Below are 12,998 nucleotides of genomic sequence, written 5' to 3'. Positions count from 1 at the left end.
TTAGTACATTAGATTAAAACTAGCCCAGCCGGTGTGGCTCAGTGGTTGAGCATCAACCTAGGAAACAAGAGGTCATGGTTCAATTCCCAGTCAGGGCACATGCCTGAGTTGTGGCCTTGATCACCACTTGGGGGCATGCAGGAGGCAGCCAATCAATGACTCTCTCTCTCTCATCATTGATGTTTCTATCTCCCTCTCCCTCTCCCTTCTTCTCTGAAATCAATAAAAACAAACAAGCAAAAACCTAGACATCTGGACTGTTGGCCTCAGCATGGAAGAATACAAAGGACACCCAATACATAAAGAACATTTTTATTTTCTCAGGAACTTTGGAAATACGTATTCTGTGCACAATGTTTCCCTATCCCCACTCACCCACATCCACTTCCACCCCACCATCCCCTATATATACACTAAGAGAAAGGAATGCTGCCTTGCATTTCCTTGTGTATTCCTTTCTCATTAACCATGAACAAAACCAAAGACGAGTTGAAATGATATATTTATTTGCCCCTTTGAACATGATATTCTTCTGATAACACCACTCATGATAACTCCTTTAATTTCTAAACACCACTTTCACATCCTCACTGTAAAAATCTCCTCCTTCCTGGATTACCAAGAAGTTACCAGTGTCCAGGCCAGCTCACTTCTAGTGATGGGACTCTCCCTGCTTCCACAGAAGGAGATCTAAGCTTGGAACCAGGTCTGGTTTGTTTGTAGCAGAAAACAATGGAGAGTGAAATGAGCCTCAGTCCAGGCAGTGTTGGACCCAAAGAACTGACACAAAATAAAGGGCTGGAGCCTTTGGGTTTGTCTTCAGCAATATTTATTGGAAACAGCGATGCTTCCCGTGGTAAGAGTTTATACATTAAGCAGTAAGATTTGCCTTTCACTCCACATGATCCACTACCGCAGGTGGCACGTCCGAAGCAGCACATTAAACCTCTGAGAGAATCTGTACAGCTAGATAAATAGAACTCTGGATAGAACTTAACGGGACTTGAATGACTGATACCCAAAACAAAACAAAACACCACCACTCAAAAACTGACACACAGCACTGTGCACACGAAACGAAGATGAGATAGAAGGGACAGATAAAAGTGATGACTGAATGGGGAAACAGGTTTGCATATGCAGCCACACTTCTTAAACTACTAAGCACAAACATCATCTTTACTTGGTCCTCACTGAGGGCAGAATATGCACAAATGATGTTCAAAGAACACAGGTGAACGTGGAAAGAAAAGGTATGTACTGTTTCTTGGTCTATGGACTAGTGGAAAAATAGTTTCTAGTGGTTTTCTCCATGTGTCTCTGTGCCAAATGGATGCATGAAACACACAATTCGTAAATAAAACAGAAATGAAAGTATTTGTTCCCCCTTCCCTGTACCTTCAGAAATGCCCTAAACACACACACATTGTTTCTTTACAGCAGGACATTTAAGCTTGGAAACAGATCTCTTCCCATTTCCTCATAATAGAGTCTCCTCTTGTCAGCCCCTCCCACAATATGTGGATTGATAACTATCTTAGAAATAAAACGGGAGTCCCTCTGGCTTGAACAGCAGGGAGGAAGGGACACAGGCTGTGCCTCAGAAACAGGCATCAGTGGGAGGAACAGAGGTGAATGTTTTCAGAGAAGGCTTTGAATCCACACACAACACTTTCCTGGTGGCATCAAAGGACTAACTCAGACCAGAAGGCAGTTTGCTGGTGAGGGAGGCTTTCTTCGACAAACTCTGTGACTCACACGTTTGGGAGGGGACGATGTGAAAGCAAACCCTTTCTCCTGTTTAGATGGAAAACCTGAGACCTGGAGAAGGCCCTGGGTGATAGATAATACCTTCAGTAGGATGGTTGCTCTGTGCTGTGGCTCATGGTCATTAGTCTAAGAAGCCGCAGTCTCCTGAGAACTGTCTGGCTGGTCTCAGGTGGTATTTTAAAAGCACATGCCATGCCCACCAGGCGGAGAAGATACCATCCATCACCGTGACTCCTGTGGGATCACACAAGTCAACCAAAGGTACTCTGTGGGGCCGGGTGACCTGGACCACTGCGGCCTGCATTGGGATGTGTTGGAAGCAGCATTACCAAAGCAGTGGTTAAACTGAACTATCCGGGTTAAGAGGAGATGAGCCAGCCAGCATGACATACTAATGGGGCAGGGCAACCAGAATTTCCACATAGTTGATGGGGAAGAAGCCTGACTGGCCATGAAGCATCCCCTCATACCAGTTCTCATCAATCTGGTTAGTGAGTGTGATGATGTCACCCTCTTTAAAACCCAATTCCCCTTCATTTTCAGGTTCAAAGTCGTACAGAGCTCGGCAGCAGGGCTGATCCATGGGGACACCTGGGAGTCAGAGCAGGAGAGAAGAACACAGAAAGACAAGGGGAATGTAACTCACATATGCACTGCCCGCTGCGCCCGCCTGCTGACCCCTCGGGTCTTCCCTCACTCCTCTTGCTGCGAAGCCTCCTCTTGCTACCAGCCCCCAAGTGTTGCTGCCTGGAAGCTCCCTCTACAGTCTTCAGGGGCCTTCTCAGATGTCTGGAAGGTGCTGGGTTCCTATTTTGTTTCCAGTAATGAAAAATGGCCACATCCATTCTTGCGATGTCTACAGCAGAATTTTTCAAGGCTTGCCTTCCTGACAATGCCCAGTGATGGGAGACCCAACGACTCAAGGCGTTTTTAATGAGATTTAGGTTCATAAGCTAGCATGGCCAGAATTCTGTCCATGTTAGCACTTGGAAACCTCTGCGCGTGTGAAACAGTACAGCTAATTACATGGATGATGCTTTGCAACCTCAGAATAACAGTACAATTCTCACTTATTAAAAATAAGTACTTTAACCACCATATAAAACACTGGGTTCAAGTTCTAACTCTGTGTGGCCTTGCACAAGGCACTTCTCTCTGTGTTTTTGTGTAACAACTTCACAGTACTATCATATCTACTAAATGAGATGATGTAAAAATTATATGATTTACACGTTGTAAACTACTGTGTATATCAATGTGAGGAGTGCATCAGAGCTATGACATCTATAATAATAAAAGCATAATATGTTAATTAGACCGGATGTCCTTCCAGACGACCTTCCGGACGAAGCCAGGGCTGCGAGGGAAGTCCGGGTCCCGGGTGCCTGCTGGCAGCCACAGGTAAGCCCGGGTCCTAGGTGCCAGAGGGAAGCCAGTCCAGCAGCTGAGGGAAGGAAGGCCTACTCTTGCACAAATTTTGTGCGTTGAGCCTCCAGTATTAAAATAATGCACTAGACCTGGATTAAAAGAATAAAAAGAATGGAGTCCTGACCTGGCCAGTGTTGCCTTGGCATGTGTTGCAATGTGGAATGCAGCTCAGTTGGTTGGAGAGTTGTCCCACACACCAAAAGGTCATGGGTTCAATTCCCGGTCAGGACACATACCCAGGTTGTAGGTGTGATCCCTGGTCGGGGTATATATGGAAGGCAACTGGTCTATGTTTTTCTCATACCAATGTTCCTCTCTCCCCACCTCTCCCTTCCTTTCTCTCTGACATCAGTAAGAACATATCCTCGGTTGAGGATTAAAAAAAAAAAAGAAAGAAAGCAGAAAATTAACAAGTCTCTGGAAGAAGATAAAATATGCAGTTGGTTTCGAGCAGGAAGAAGCAAGTTACACGTAACATACATGACAGTCCTTGGGGCTGGCTAACTTCTAAGAGCCACTGCTGCTTACACCCCACACGGAGCTCTGAGCAGCAGATGTGGACACAGAGGCACAGAGCTCCCACTGTCATCACAGACCTCCCTTTCCCTCCACAGTCTCCTGAAAGCATCTCATAAGAGGCGTCCTACCGTAAAACATCAAGCACTGGGGATACAGGGAAAATAAAAGGAAGCTGCATAACTTTAAAATTCATATCCAGTATGAGATAGTTTCCACTTCTTCAATCCAGCAAATGTTAAGGCTGAACCTCTCACCAGCACCAGATTCATCCACATGCTCCTGTGCCTCAAGAAATCCAACGGAACACATTCTAGGAGCTGCTGCCTGTGGTTATGTGCGAATGTATGGGGCACGCACTGCCCACAGGCATTCAGTCTTGTGCATGCTGGAGCCACAGAGGGGGAAAAACAGGAAAAAAGATGCCACCCCAGCACCAAACTGGCATGTTAAGATGACCTTATGACCACAAAGGAAGGTCAAAATCAAATTAGGCCAAAATAATTAGGAGGTTAAGAGCTTATGATGAGAGTTAAGCGAAAAAAATAATTTTATAGAGAAGAGGGAAATAGAGGAAAAGCCATGACCAATGAGAAAAGGAGGGGCGCTTTCCAGAGCTTCTACCTGACAAAACCATCCCGTAAGAAATGTATTATGACATATTTCTTATGCAGCCAGATTAGATTGCTCCTAGAATTTTTGGAAAAGTGTCAACGGGATGTGCCCAAGGCCCATGTAGTGGGGGTTGTGGGTCTCAGCCCCTTACCTGAAGGCTTGGGAGTACCCGCGTGGGAGATGCCTCCATTGGGCTGAGTATTGTCTCCAATGGGAAACTCCAGGCTCATCCGCGGTTTGGGCTGATATTCCCTTCTAGGCTGAGACGAAGCTTCTCTTATTCTGTGTGGAAAAGGAAAAGGGGAGAATAGAGACTGTGCAACCAATTAAGAAGCAAAAAAAGGCAGTAAAATCTAGCATATGCTTAGGTCACCCACCAATCTGCCCTGTGGCATAGGGGAAAACAAGAGGGGCTCTCAGCTCTCAGATTTCTCATGTGTATGTGTTTCTGCTTCTGGTGATGTCCCTCCATGGTTACACCCTCCCTGTCTCTATCCTCTCTCTCAATCCCTCCCTCCCTCCCTCCCTCCCTCCCTCCCTCCCTCCCTCCCTCCTTTCCTCCCTCCCTCCCTCCCTCCCTCCCTCCCTCGTTGAGCTCACTCTGCACTGTGCTAGGACCATAGAGGTGAGTAAGACACAGTGTTTGCCCACAAGCACCTATGGTCTGTAGGGGAGACAGAACATAAACAAGTGGTTACCATAAGTGAGAGTAAGTGCTGTAGAGATGGGTGCAAAATGCTGCGGGAACATGGGGTGGGGGAGTCTACCTGTCCATGGGGAAGTTGGAGAAAGTCTACGGATGAAGGTAAAAGATGAGTACGAGCCATTTACAGATGAAGGATGGAAAGGAGAAACTGTGTGCTCTGAGAACAGGGAGCAGTTTGCAAAATAGGAAGTGGGAATGAAAATTATTCCCTAAAGAAAGTGTAGAACAGATTTGCAAAGGTGGGTAGAGCTTAGGGTATGGTGGCAGCAGACTAAGAGTGTCTTGGTACATATTTCAGAGGAAAGAAAGGAAAGAACATTACACTCAACAGATGTCACTAAGACACGCATTTCTTTAGTGTGTTTGAGTGCCTGGTTTTAACCGTTCTAGAGGCTTCAGGGGGTTCCACACATCTCCACCAGGGTGCACCAAGGGAAGACGCACACGCTAAGCACTAGTCAGGGAAGATACGGAGCAGGAAGAGGTGGCCAGATGGACCCAGTGGGAGCAGGTGAGGAGTTTCCATGGTGTAACCCAAACATTGGAGGCGTCATTGTGCACTGAGCCGACTCATCAGCGATGAGTGTCTCATCTGGCCACGAGCTGAGAATAAAGGCTGCTGAGGCAACACTTTGATGCACATACATTTAGCAAAATCATCCTGCTTAATCTGGCTAAATAAAGTAACACATGTCATAGTGCAGGGCCACTACAGACAGCTGAGCAGGCTGTCCCCAACTCCAGGGAGCCCCATTCACAAGGAAAACTACCACAGCCCTGCGGTGGGCGCATCAGAGGATGGGGAACAGGCCCATGAAAACAGCTCTCTTGGATGGACTATGCCACCATCCAGAGAAACAGAAGGTGTGAAAGATACAAGCTCTCAAACAGGTTATGCTGGATCACGGACCCCATTTGGACCAGTGTGTGATGGCAGCTCCCTGAGCCTCAGCTGGCTCATCTGTTAGAAGAGGCAGACAATCCTTGGCCTACAAGGCTGTTATACGATTGATGATATGCCTTTAGTACCCACACAGAATAGCTGATCAATAGGATACATCTATTATCATCGGAACATGCAGGTATCCCATCGGTGGCAGCCAAAATATAATCTAAGTACTGAGCTGTCATTCACATGAGATTAGATTCAACGCCACCAAGTAAAACAAAGCATAAGAGAAAATAAAATCAGAACAAATGATCCACAGGGTGCCCGTGTAGGATCAGCAGGAATTTTGGCAGAAGCTTTTCTTCAAATGTATTCTCTCTCTTATTTCCATTCCTTTCCACATCATTTTATAGCAAGAAAATGGAGGTGTAAGATGCAGGGAACGGTCGAATACCTTTCTTCCAGTCTGACGGTGACTTGCTGCAGGATCTGGACTGCCTGCTTGTGGTACTCCAGCTGGGCCTGGACGAGCGCAGAGAGCTGGCTCACCTGTTCGATCTGCAGATCAAGGGGGAATCACGCCTTAGTTCCCAGGTTACTGACCGTAAGCAGCTACTATTGTTCTGTGCATACGAGAGAGCCCCCTTGACACACAGCCCAGTGCCTGGTGATGCCCGGGACCATGTGGGGAGCCAGGCGAAGACACAGAGCTTTACAGGCTCTGAATCGATTAAGGATAAGAAAGCATCCTTATGCTTGGGAACTCCAGTGCTACGAGAAGCAGAATTCTCCTAAAGATCACTTAACTCTCATCAAATAGGCTCATGCTTAGCTAGGACCTTCTGAGTAGGATTTGGCTTATTTTACTGATATCCTATAAGACAAAAAAAGCATTAACCAGTGGGTTCATTGCTCCCTATACTTTTCATGCTAAGTCAATATTAGTGCTGTTAATAGAAACATGAATACTGATTTCTCACATGAGGCACCATGCGAGGCCATGGGCTACAATGGAAAATCTTTTGTCTTCTCCAAGCCTCATCTGTAATGTAAAGGGGCTGGGTCAGGTGACATCTGGCTTCGTTCCAGCTCTACTATTCTAAGCATACTTGGTGACTCTTCACTTCATCTCTTGTGCTGTGATCTAGCTGAACAATGGCCTCCAAATGAACAGAGGCAATGCTGCCCAGGAGTTTTGGGGTGGGGTACAGCCCGGGGTGCAGGTCAGGAGCACTGATTCAGGTCACTGCTCATCCCATGAAGCACTCCAGACAAGTAGGTAGGTGGACACAAGCTGTTTCATGTGAACACAAACCTACACTGTCTCGGGGTGATGGGAAAGTCTGGACATGTACACATGTCTCCCCTGTCACCAGTCAATGGTAAGTACATACAGACTCTGCAAACATCTTGGCAGAAGTTAGTCAGCAAGTGATCGGGCCAGAGGCTGCGGGGAGCAAGGACAGGAAAGCTAGGTCACAGGTTTCCTACATGAGTGGATGGAATGTAACTTCTAGAGCCGTGAAGGATAATTTAGTGCTCCGTAAATGTGAAAGCAGCTTTCAAACCATCTCATCTATGCCCCAAATGCAGTATCTATGCTACAATCATCGATATCAATGGAAATTACCTCTTGAAAAAAAATGTCAACATTACTTCCAAACACAAAACATCCTTACTCTCTTCTGAGTGCATTTTAGTTGATATTCTTATACAACCTGAAGTCCATCTGCCCTGCATTTCAACAAACCACTTTTTTTTTTTTTAGCTATTGGACTGATACATGGGTCATCAGAAATATTCTTATCTCCCCACTATTGGTAAGATCATTAGTAGACAAAAATGTAGTTAAATCGAACTATAGAAATACAGGTACAGGGAAAAAAACTTACCATTTCTAATCTACCTTATAATTTCAAATTATTTAAAATAAACGACCATCTACTGAAGTTCTCACCAGTAGTGTGATCAGACAGTAACGTTTTCAACGATGGGACCCTTGAGCACATTAATCTTGTGCCTGGACGGAAGGGGAGTCACTCACGTCCATCTCCAGCAGATTGAACATGCTTGACTCAGCAACTTCTTTAGACTCGTCAAATTTCTCCAGGGCTTGACGGATCTCTTCATCTGGGATCTTGCCTTGTCGTTTCTTCTTATAATCAAAGTCCAGGCGTCGACCCTCCAACTTCTTTAGGTGATGCTGAAAAAGTCCGGGCAGGAACGTGCTGTGGAAGGACTCAGGGAAAGGCCTATTGAGAGCTCACTTCCCCACCTGCCTGTTAGCTTCCAAAATGAGGCAGGCTACGTTCTAAAAGGTGTCACCAGACAAGTAAAAAAGCACGCGTCAGTGGGAAAATGCTTCCACAGGCTAAATGTGGGGAAACATGTTTTAAAATAATTAAGAGCAAGAAAGAAATTGTGGGAAATAGTGCCTATTATTATTATTATTATTATTATTTTGCCCTCACTGGGACAAAGCCAAGCTGGAAGATGCCTTTCCCTTCCACGACAGAAGCTGGGACTGTGTGTACATGTTCCACCTGTGGAAAGCACAGGGCCCACAAATCCCCAACATCAGAAGAAATGGTATCTCATGAGAAGGCAGGAAAACCCCCACTTCCCTTGAAATGAAGTAAGAATGGGAATTCTTGATTTTCTAATCTTACAGCGTTAACACTAGAAAGGACACTATCCATGAAGTCATCCAATCTGTTAGAATTGCCTTATTAATTGCTTATTTCAAATGTGGATTACTGATCACCTGAAGTAGCATAGCCAGGGCGGGGGCCTAGGAATCTCTATCTTAACACTTAGCCTCGTTGACTGAAGCAGCTTTCAGGGAACCACTGGTTAGTTTAAGTCTCCCCTTTATAGTCACAAAACCTGACTTGGAAGGGGCCTTCGTAGAGACCTAAGGTCCCACCCTGCACTTGGACCCCTCCTCGCAGCATCCCTGCCACATGCCTGTCCAGCCTCTGCCCAACACCTTTAGTGACCAAGTGAAAAAGTCACTTCCCAAAGCTGCAAAGTATTCTTTTCCTAAGTGCTGTAGTGTTCCATGCCTAACAGGCAGGAGAAATGGCTGCAATTCCCTTGATCTTGGGTGTATTTGGAAAGAGAAGCAGATAAAAACAGAGTAGGGAATGGTGAAGAAATGAGAAGACAGAAGAAAAACATCCTAGACCAAGCATGTCAAAGGCTAACATGGGCCAAATAAACAAGGTTTAAGTTTATGTGGGCGGCAAAAAAACAAAAGCTTCAATTTTCATAGAAACATAGGTTTATTTAGATAGAAATGTGCTGAATATAAAGGGCTCAAATAAATGAGTCATCGTTAACATAAAATAATAGAACATTTTAATAAAAATTAGTATTTTTTCTTGAACATTAACTTACCAGACAACGAATAAATGCACAAATTAATAACTAATGCATATAAACCTATTTTTCTTGTTCTCCGAAAGCAAAATATTTCCTGTTATGCACACCAAACAAGACTAATGATGTGGCAATTGGCTGCTAAAATATTCGCTGCTAGTATTAGTGGTGAGAAATGGTGCGCTTGCATGTAAGGCGCATAAGGGAAATGAATGCAACACGATTATAGTCATCAGTCATTAGTGAACGTTGTAGTTTGTTATTAATAATTATGTATAACAGGTCATTGTAAAAATTAAGTTACGAAATTTTTATTAAAACGTTTCTTACATACCGTTATATTGGCTGGGCCGCAAAAATATTCATTGTGGGCCACATGCAGCCCACGGGCTGGGGGTTTGACATGCTTGTCCTAGACCTTCCCTCCCACTGCACACCCTTGCCTCAATCCATGCTCTGACCCAAAGCTAAATGTTTGCTCCTTTGGGAGGAAAATTCTTGTAAAACATCTGAACTTGTGTCAGCTGTCGGGCAGTGTTCTGGAGTCAGTTATATTTTAGGTTGAGAGTGAGTCTACCCCTTACTAACGGTGCAACCTGGAGCCAGTGGTAGGGCTGAAGGAAATTTAGGCCAGAATAAGGAGGTCGAGGAGACTTCAAGGTATGGCAGCTCATGTCACAGTAAAGGAAATTAAATTTCAGACAGTTCAACAAATACTTGTTGAAGGAACGAATGAGCAGACATTACACACCTAGTCAAAGGTAAAGCTCATTGACCTTCATTTGGAATAGCTCAACTTTCTACATGTTTTACCAAGAGAACAGTTGTGTACCCTTTCTCAATCCTAGCAACTGTTATGAAAATATGAAAACGTGTTCATAGAGTGACAGAATAACTATTTAAGTTAACAACTAGTGCAGCTAGCATTTTAGAGGATAAAATCAGCCCAGAAAACCAGAGAACTAATGAAATTGTGTGTCATCAGGGAAAGCATATCATCCTTCTGGAGGAAAAAAGCTTAAGAAATCCTGAAAATTAAATGTGGAGAAGTCAAATGTCATGTCCATGAGCGGCACGGGCATAGTAGTGGGACAAAAAGTCTTGCATTTCTGGTTTCTCTCATTTATTTTGCTGGGCTGCTTTGCAATTCACGTGCCCAGTGCTGACAACGTGCACAGAACGTTCAAAAAAATGTTTTCTCAAGAAAAAGGGTCCCTCACCTACACAATCCAAACTGCCCACTTCCCAGAGGACTGGTGACAGGTACCTGGATCTCCCTCAGGTCTTTGTCGTGAAGGTTCTGCAGGGGGTCAATGAAGTTCTGCTTCACCTCCATGTCCAAGGAATCTTTCACCTCCGAGAGCTCCCGCATGGCCTCCCCCACCTCACCGAGCGCAGGGCCTGGAAGGGGAGAACGAAGCTCTTGTACGTTACAGAGCAGACGTAGAATGGGTTTGCATGGATAGTGCCCATCACAGAAGAAACCCCATGGGTCCCGAAGACAACCGAGATGAGAGACAGTATGGAACACCTTCCAGAGAACAATGTTCTTTCTACCTACGGCAGCTCATATAGGCAACAGACTCTGTGCCCCTTAAGGGGGTGCTATCTCTTAACAGACTGGGTGCTCCCTATGGGGGTGCTATCTCTTATAAAATTTGAAAACAATTTGGGAAGCTCCCTGCCCTCTCTTTTAATTGCCAGCTTTCCTGGTTAAGGCCAATACATTTCTCAGGAGCAATAAGCAGGGTACAGCCAAAAAGGCCATCATTTGCTAAGATCTCACATCATAAGGGAATGAAAATGGAAGGTGTTCAGTACAGTAGCTGAGGGCCAGAGGATAAAGGAATAAACCCATCTCATCTGAGGTAGGAGAAGTTGGCACCACATATGTCCTAGCTGGTTTGGCTCAGTGGACAGAGTGTGGCTTGTGGACTGGAGGGTCCTGGGTTCGATTCCAGTCAAGGGCACATGCCTGAGTTGTGGGCTCAATGCCCAGTAGGGGGCAGGAAGGCGGCAGCCAATCAATGATTCTCTCTCATCATTGATGTTTTTCTCTCACCCTCTCCCTTCCTCTTGGAAATTGAGAAAAAATATGTAAAAAAAAAAGAAAAGAAAGAAAGAAAGAAAGAAAAAGAAGTTGACACCACATACAAAAGAGCAGAGATCTAAGAGAAAGCTCAGGGGGCATTGTGTTAGTTCATGCTCACTGGGACTGTTTGCTCTGCCTCATTTTCCAGTCACTACCAGAAAAACTCCAGAGTAAGCGTCCAGGCATCTGGAGATGGCAGTCAGCTACTGTAAAGATTGGCATCTCAACAGAGAAAAAGAAAATAAATAAAACCCTTACAATAAATCACACTAAAAATGATGAAACAACCCTGAAAACAAATTTTTTGTCCTGTGTGTACAGGACCTAAAACTGAGAATGGAAATATAAAATGGTGTGACTAATTTCCTAGGAAGTTTCTTACTGGCACCAAAATCCCCATGGACAGACGTGTGAGTGAAAACGTGCGAGAGCGCTCATTACCAAAGTTGCAGTCATCTCCGAGCTCTCTCCCGAACTTGAGCATGGCCTCTGCCAGCAGTGCTTCTGCCTGCGGGTAGCCGGGCCCTTTCTCCTGCCCACGGATTTTGGACATTGTGTTGATCATGCTGAGTTTAGCTCTGGAAGCTGAAGGCAAAGAGAGATCAGGCTTTTAAAAAAGTGTTTTATCTTTATTGTTGAGAATATTACAGATGTACCCCTGCTTTCCCCCATAGCCCCCCTCCACCCAGCTCCCACTCCACCCCAGGCCTTTACCACCCTTTCAGAATAGGCCGTACAATAAAGCAGAAACAGGGCTGGATGAGAATCAGGCCTTAACCAGTCTATAAACCAGCTCAGCTACTAAAAACTGCACCTCCACCTTCCTAGCTTCAGGTTCTTCATCGATAACGTGTGGAGTCTGATCCACAGGGAGGAGAGGGGGCGGCGTTCGGGGGGGCGGGGGAAGTAGAGGTAGACATAGGCATAGGCATACATTTTTTAAATCACTAAACTCTCTCAAAATCTATTGAGGAACAAATAGCAGACAATAGAAGTAACAAATGGAGAGAAGGAAAGGAGACCAGTGGAGATCAAAGAGAGAGTAAGGAAACCACACATGGTGGCTAATCGCTTCCAATTCTGTGTTGGCCATTTTCTACTCTACAGACTCATTCCTTCAGCAAAAGCTGGTTGCTGATCTGTGCTTATATCTTGGTTCTGTTATGAGTTGTCTTCTGGTAAGTAATTACCAAAAGTAATTATAATGGTTTTAATATACTGTGGCTGATTTTCATATTCATCATTTTGAATGTTGTTCAATTATGGAGAGCAGTATTCTCCTCTTAATTACTTAAGAACATCTTAAAAATATTCTACAGTCTAATGAGAAGGGGGAAGAAAATCATATTCTTTTATCTATTTCTGCAAATCATTTAAAATACCTAATAACCCACACTTTTGAAGAGACTGCTTGTAAATTCATTCATAAACTCATTAAATATGTATTACGAACCCTGGGTTAGCAAAACTTCTGTGTTCTGGAAAATAAAAATGAAGAGACTTCAGAATTAATCATTTTTAAATGTTAACATCATCATTTTAAAATGATTTATAAAAGCAGTACTTTTAAAAAAGCAGAGAGTAAGCCTGAAAAATATAAA

The 12,998-nt window shown here is 44.5% G+C and overlaps 1 protein-coding gene across 3 annotated transcripts in view; it reads right to left on the bottom strand.

The window, feature by feature from the left end:
* Positions 1-812: 812 nt before the first annotated feature.
* SH3GL2 (SH3 domain containing GRB2 like 2, endophilin A1) overlaps positions 813-12,998 on the bottom strand; it is a 194,583-nt gene continuing 182,397 nt past the window's right edge. For all 3 annotated transcript variants that reach the window (XM_070431722.1, XM_070431723.1, XM_070431724.1), the window contains exons 4-9: positions 11,839-11,982; positions 10,573-10,706; positions 7,969-8,127; positions 6,379-6,482; positions 4,481-4,611; positions 813-2,361 (exon numbers count right to left, since the gene is read on the bottom strand). In XM_070431722.1, coding sequence (XP_070287823.1) covers positions 2,162-2,361; positions 4,481-4,611; positions 6,379-6,482; positions 7,969-8,127; positions 10,573-10,706; positions 11,839-11,982 — 872 coding nt within the window. In that variant the 3' untranslated portion in view covers positions 813-2,161. The remainder of the gene's footprint in view (positions 2,362-4,480; positions 4,612-6,378; positions 6,483-7,968; positions 8,128-10,572; positions 10,707-11,838; positions 11,983-12,998) is intronic.

Source organism: Myotis yumanensis, unplaced genomic scaffold (genome assembly GCF_028538775.1).
Source record: "Myotis yumanensis isolate MYYU_CA2020_CCGP unplaced genomic scaffold, mMyoYum1.0.hap1 SCAF_12, whole genome shotgun sequence".
Taxonomy (NCBI): domain Eukaryota; kingdom Metazoa; phylum Chordata; class Mammalia; order Chiroptera; family Vespertilionidae; genus Myotis; species Myotis yumanensis.
This window is presented reverse-complemented; position numbering and strand designations above follow the sequence as displayed.